A 7,274-nucleotide genomic window follows, 5' to 3' on the forward strand; every position below is an offset into this window, starting at 1 on the left:
TTCCCTACTACATTATAGGATATTTACCACCTTCCAAGCCACATTACATCTGCAGTCATCTGCAGCTGACTGCTGCGCCCAATTCTTTTCTACTCGTTTCCTAATGACTAAAAATGTTTTTCATACAAGACCTCAAATGGTCTTAATGTTGTTTTATTGGATGTCATTAGCTGCTGTGCAAAATTCAGATTCTCCTCTGTATTCATAATAGCTGCCACCTTCGCATCATCAGCAAATTTCATCAGCCCATTCCTAATTCTTGTGTTGGGGCTGAGAAACAAAAATACCAAGTGTTGGTCTTGAGGCAAGTCCTTGAAGAACTCTGCTAATTAAGCTCTGTCAAGATCAAGATATGTGCTTTCACACAACTTACTGACATCTTTCCTTGAACCAGTTTCTTGTCCACCTCACAGCTGCTGCATTTTTCCTTATCTTTCCCAATTTAACCAAGTGTTTACCATGTGGGAAATACATTAAATGTCTCACAGAATTTCAGATAAATGAGACCTATCAGATCTATTTTGCTTTTTCGAAAATCAATTATGTTCTAAACTATTGTGTGATCAATCTTTGAGAAAATCTTCTCAAATTATTTCCCATTTTGCCTCTTCCTCTGAGATAGCCTTTCCCCCAGGTCCTCCTATAAATACCTCTGAGGTCACGCTGCCTGTGCTGCCAGGTGCCAGCTCTTTCACAGTGTCAGGAAAGAAAGGGGGAACTCCCTGTGACTTGAGAGCTTTACACTACCTGAGTTTTACTTCCACCTTGGTTGCGATAATTTCCATTTCCAGCCTTTCTCCTTTGCTCCCATGCTAACCTATTTCCAAGAGCCAAGAGGAAAGGCTACCCTGTACTGGCCAAATACCACCCTGACCAGACAACCCTGGAACCCGTAGCAATGCCATCTCAGAGCCACCCCAGGTCTCATCTCCATCCAGATCCTGTCATATTCATCTCCTTCCCCGATCCCAGCATCTCCATTCCTCACTACCCCCAAATCCACATCCACTCAATCCACCCCAAAGCCCCACTCTCATTTACTCCAGAGCCCTCCATTCTTCCAACCCTTTGCTGCCACTTGACTCCCATCTGAATCATTCGACCCGATCCCAAACTCCCCTCCATCAGCAGCCCCCTGCGCCATCCCACCCATCTCAGGTCCACTGGCCCTGAACTTCAGTACTTGCTGCTCAGCTCCTCTTCCTCTACCTTTCTGAACACGACAGCTGCCTCCTCATGCCTTCCTCGCTCCCACAGGTTGCCAGCACCATCGGCCATTGCCTACTGTGATAGACCTTGCCTGCCCTTAGGGCACCCTGCCTGGCTTCCGCCAAAAAGCACAGTCCCAGGGGGATTTAAAAATCTACACTACAAACGCTTATTCCCCTAGGCAGAAGCGTTGAGGACAGAAGAAGACACCTCCATTGTGCAGCAGACATACGGTACACCTCCCCATGAGCAATGCCCCTCATTCCAACTTGAAGCCCCTCACTTACTTTGGGGACCAAAACTATTCTGTCTTTAGACTCGGCCCCATCCTCATTGACTAGCAGTCTCCTTTCTTCCAATCTCCTCCAATCTGCAAAGTTTAAAAAACTTTCGCTGTTTATTTTACTACCCTTTGCAAGGTCTGACTCAGCAGGATTTTTTACTGTTCTCACTTCATCTTTACACTTCTTGACCTCTAAGACAGAGCTTTTCGTTATTTATTTGCTATCAATCAGTTCTTTTTTTCCAGTCCTAGTAGGCTCTCAGTCTATTCCTAGCAGCTTCTCTGTGGTAGTTATTCATTCAGTGAGGTCTGGATATTCTTCCTACAAGCTTTTTCCTCTTGCTTGGCATGCAGAATTCTAATGGCTTTAGCATCTTTGACTTGAAAAAGTTCCAGACCTCCTCCACATCGAGTTCCTCGGTTGAGTTTACTAACTGGCTCCCTTAGTTTATCAGAGTTTGTTCTTTGAAATCCAATCTTTGAAAGCTTAATTACACACTGGCTTATACTTCCATTTAATTTAATCTAAAATGACTTGTGTTCATTTAAACTAAGGTTATTTTCTATGGCCATCTGTTCTACAGAGTCTACAAAAACCAAGCTTGAAATAACATTGTCTTTTGCTGGCCCCTTTGGAAAGCTTTTGTCCAGGTCCTGTGTTAACTGAAGACACAGAGATCACGTTGAGAGCTTGTCTATGGAGTCCAAAGAAGCACGGGCACTGTAGCACTCCAAGCACTTTCTGCACTGTAGTAAAGGCAGGACATAACTGTTTTTAGCTCTGTGCTAGAGCAGGACAAAGCTTTCTTTCATCTAAAACCGTGTCATCATTTGAAATCACAGCGCAGTGAGATTCTTGCCCATATAACAAGAATAACAAGACAGGGTAGTGTTTTACTCATGCTGTGGAGCAAGTATTTTCTGACTTGATCTTCTAATACAGATGTTACTACAGTCCAACTGGTGCGTCAAACTGTTGGGCCATATTCTGTCTCTGGATCCCTCAAGGCAATAGGACTGGCTGTTAAAAAGTCCCATAACATATTCACTCCCTGTTTTAGGCAGGGTATTTATTTGTAGTAATCCAAGTTCATGACTCCAGACATGCAAGATGTTCAAAGCAAGTAATGCAGAGAAGAATGTCACTTTCAGGCTACTACTGCGTGGAGGAATCCCCCCCCATTTCTAAGCAAATGCAGACCCTCTGCCCTTCCAAGCCAAAAAAAACCCAACCTCAAAGCAAAACCCACCGAGTTCTACAGCTTTCAAGTCCACGGTTTTCCACCTACTGCAAATTTACCCCAATTTGATTTTGCAAAAGAAGCATGGAGTATTTGCAATGCTTCAACCTGACACATTGATTTCGCAATCAAAAAAACAGAGCAAATCTTCTTTGGTGGCAAAATGAAGCCAAAATTACATGCAGAAAAGACAGACATACATAGGAAAGGGAAAGATAATTCAGTAACAATTAGCAGTAAGAAAGGACAGGAAATTGATAAGGAAACTAAGGATATTAGTTAAGAATGTGCAAAAGAGCAAGGCTAAGTACCCTTAATAGGATTTTTTAATACACATTAAATATAAAATTAACCTTAGAAAAGCTCACTACTAGGGAAGAATGATAAAAATTTTCAACACCTTGCGGAAAAAGCACAAATGTTCAAGTAAGTATTCCTGTTCTACATTTGGAAAGAGGCAGGATTCCACAGTTGTACCACATACGAAAGATGCTACACCTTCCAGGCTATTAATCACAAACAGAGGAATTGTGGAAAAAGCAAATGCGCATACACTGAACGCATACAAAGGGGACAACTTCACCTACGTTTACACGATCAGTGAGACCAACACCAGAACCCAGCATGTCATTTTGGTATCCAGTTTCTTAAAGGATATGGGAAAACTGAAAAGGTACACTAAAGCAACGTGAAAATGATTTGATGGCTGATGAGAACATCTGAAAGTGAGAGTGTCGTCAGTGCTCAATCTAGTTTGTCAAGAAAGAGTGGTGAATAAATTACCGTAGACAAATACTTCTATGCAGAGGAAATTCTGATTACTGAGAGGCTTTTGGATCTAGCTGTACAAGTCAGAAAAAGAACTGATTGGAAGCTGATGCCAGATAAATTCAAATGATAATGAGGTACAGTGTTGAAACAGGGTGATTAATGATGGTAGCATACTACAAAAGGAAGTGATGGATTTTCCATCCCTAGGGGTCTCTGGATCAAAACTGTGTATCTTCTCAAAAAATGTCTGTCACCTAGATGCAAATTATTTATTTTGCGCAATACCAAGGTAACTGAGCAAGGCATAAGTTTCAGAGATAGTCAGGTAGCCTGATCCGATGTTTGCTTCTGGCCTTACATTCCCAAAAATCTGAATGATGGCAGTAGGCGAGAACTCCACGTGCCAACAGATTCTTCTTTTCACCAGCAGCCTGTCACTTTGGCAGCTCTGGGAAGCCAGTTTCTGAGATGTAAACCTTGAAAGTGGGCCATGACAGCACCTAGTTTATTTGGAAAGGGCTTACGTGTCTGCACACGTGTGCCATACAGACCCAAAACCTCACTGGCTTTAGCTGGCAATGGAAGCCTGCCATTAAAACTGGAATATAATATTGTCAATATTGTCTGTTATATTCACAAAAATGCAGAAAATGTGACCATACACCGTTACTGGGGCATCAGTGGACTATCCCTCATCAAACCTCCAAGTAATTTGGTATCTAGCTATATCAAGCCTTCTGAATCTGCCTCTGAGAGAGAGGAAAGGGTCAGCATTCATCTTACCCTGCGACCAGCCTCGTTGTTCTGCAAGTTCATCAGCATGCGAGCCTGCTCCTCTGAACCTCTCACGTAGTTCTTCTCCCTCTCCTTGGCATCCACAAACTCCTTGGCAAAACGATATCCATACTCCACGTTATCCCCGCAGCCGCCCCACAGCCAGTCTCGGGGCAAGTCCTTGGGCCGGGCGGTCCGGCTGCAGCCACAGCTGGAGAGCTCTCCTTCACGGCAAGCCCGGCTGATCGCGTTCACCACCCCAGCAGCACTTACGGCGTAGGTGAAAGCAGTCTCTCGGCTCCCTGCGAGAGAGATGTGAGAAGCAAATGAATGAGAGACAGATCTCATAACAAACACAACGTGCAGCAAGGAGCAAGCACATGGGCTCCGGACAGTACGACATGGTGTGCTCTGAGAAGGTGCACAGAATTAACTGGAACAAAGGAACGGGGTGGTGAAGCGCAAGGGCACCACCCCGTTCTGGTAGAGGGGGAACTGTCATAACACATGCTTGCATCCCATTTTTGTTTTCATTTCGCAGTAACAGCTCCAGTCTATTGACTGTCCAGAGATGGCAGTTTCTGTGTAACCAGGATCAAACCCAAATCTGATTTTCTGACACACACCAGGGAAGGGGCTGAGACTCCTGCTGTCGCCTGGAGGAATATTCTTAGGAAAAGCGTGCTCTTCATGAAGTTGTCCATGCTGCTCCTCAAGGATTATTATTTTTATTATACTTATGTTTGACCATTTAAGAGCCCTGGAAACTCCAGGCCTTGCCCAAAAGAAACAGCAACACCAAAGGCAGGGAGTGCTCAGCCTCCTTCCTCTCACATCAACCCTTCAGTATCCTCTCATTTTAACCCAGAGGAAAGTCTCAAGCAGCAAGAGGGTTATTCACTTGCTGAAAATACAGCTGCTGCCTCAGCCACTGAATTTGCCAATAATCACTGAGAACAACTAATGAGGTTGGGTCTGTGCAAAAGGAGCGTTCTGCTTAAGCCAGATATCACTCTGGGACGGTTTTCATTAAATTGGGACAAGCACTCTTTATGGGCTCCTCAGTTCATCAACCTTATTTTGGTTTACATAAGGTCAGCTGAGAATTGTTTTGAGACAAACTGAAGGAAACCCATTTTTACACTAAAGCATCAAGGCAGAGGCTCTCCAAACGCCTACAGAACTGCAGTGCTGGAACAACTAAAACTTTCCCATGTAGACAATAATAAATGAAAAGACTTTCCATTAGCAGGTTTACTAGAGACTGCCCTGCTTGGAGTGTATGCTCTATACAGCTGAGAGTCTGAGCCAAGCAGCTGGATTGGGTCTCCAGCTATGTATTCCTGGCAGTGTTTCAGCCCCAATTTGACCGGGGCACCAACGCAGCCAGAACACTGCATGAGGCCAAGCGTGCTGCACCAGCGAGTGCTGTGGGTCTGAAAGCGGGGGGAGGGGAGGGGGAGTAGAGGGGGATGAGAAGAAGGAGGCAATCCACACCTGCACTCTCACCACATTTCACCTAGTTATTAGATGAAATAACTAACTAAACCAACACCTTCAGAGTCATTGTGTGCATCACCAAACTTTCAGGTGATAAAGAGAACAACTGTCAAAGCTTTGCTGGAATAAGCAATCTGATTGCGGAGAGCTACTTACACCAAATCCAAGCAAGAGGCCACCCTCTAATGCTCTCAGGCAAATTTGAGTGACTTCAGAGGGCAGATCCTCCAAGAACAGTTTGTCACCAACCCACAAGGCTCTCAGTGCCACTTCTCTCAGCAGGACTGAGCTGATGCTTTTGGTATGCTCTTGTTCCAATTTGCATGTGCTGACAATCTGTAATTAATAGCAGCTTATCACCAGCTTAGTGGTAATGACCCAAGACAAAGGCAAGGCTGTGAATGGCATCCACCTTGCAGAACAACTTGTGATTCCCCCCCCCAAAATGAGAGTTGTACACTAAGGGCTTCTGCTCTGGAGTACAGCCCAAGGCTGATAAAATGCTACAGGACACTTAAATATAGAAGGGAGGGCCTTACTAGCAGGTCATAAGAAGACTACGCCCCCCAAACCTCCCTGGCCCGAGAGGTAAAGAGGAGTGACTCCTGGTTAAGGTAATTCAGCTGAGATTGGCCCATAAGAGAGTTATGGTCATTTTTCAGCAACCAAAATCAAGCTTTCACTCATCTAGGTTGTTTTGCATGTTATGGGTATTTTAAGGTAACAGTCCAATGCGCAGTTTTGCGCCTGTATGGCGAGAGCCCTGCGGACACACCAATCGTCCTGTTAAGTAGATCACTCCCTGCATCTATAGAGATTAAAATACATACAAGGAAAGGACCTCCCGGTGTTACAGCTTGTGCAACAGAGCCTGCATGACTCCAGGTGCTTAGCATACTTACAGCTTGATCGAGATGCCTGAAAGCACAGACTGGATTTACACTTTTACTGTCCGTGTTTTAACCATCTCCACATTTCAGATGTAGCAGCACGACAACTCAGTGTGCAGCCCCTGGATCTGCATGAGTTGTTTAGGCCGATGAGGATGGTGGAGGGAGAGGCTGAAGCGAGTCACGGTGGGCGTTTTTTTTTCCCTTGCTGCCCACAAAGCAGAACAAACCACAGTGCTCGGTAGATGTAGGTTTGGAAGACCGCAGCTTGGTTTGGGAGGCGGGATTGGATGTGTGCGTGAAACCCTGCGCTAATACAAAGCAAATTTGTAGCTGGCAACTGTGGGCTTATATATCCTAGTTTTCTCTGCTCTGCTACCACGCCTTCCAGCTTTGGAAAAGTATTTGGGTTTTTGCCCATCATCTCAAAGGTCACCCCAGTTCCACACCTCTGTGCCATCATCTCAACGGATCGAGGCATTACTCCCCACGTTTGTGCAAACGTGAACAGAGGTTACAGAGACGGCCAGGCAGTAACCCCACTTCTGCCCCCTCACACGCGTCTGCCAAGCTCTCCCGAGTGGTGGGCCGGAGTCACCCGGGGCT

General features: G+C 45.2%; 1 protein-coding gene across 1 annotated transcript in view; it reads right to left on the reverse strand.

The window, feature by feature from the left end:
* The window catches only part of WNT5B (wingless-type MMTV integration site family, member 5B), a 15,644-nt gene that overhangs the window by 4,481 nt on the left and 3,889 nt on the right, over positions 1-7,274 (reverse strand). Inside the window, 1 exon segment of the mRNA XM_009332889.1 lies at positions 4,251-4,580. Coding sequence (XP_009331164.1) covers positions 4,251-4,580 — 330 coding nt within the window.

This window comes from Pygoscelis adeliae, unplaced genomic scaffold, assembly GCF_000699105.1.
Source record: "Pygoscelis adeliae isolate BGI_AS28 unplaced genomic scaffold, ASM69910v1 Scaffold38, whole genome shotgun sequence".
Classification (NCBI taxonomy): Eukaryota; Metazoa; Chordata; class Aves; order Sphenisciformes; family Spheniscidae; genus Pygoscelis; species Pygoscelis adeliae.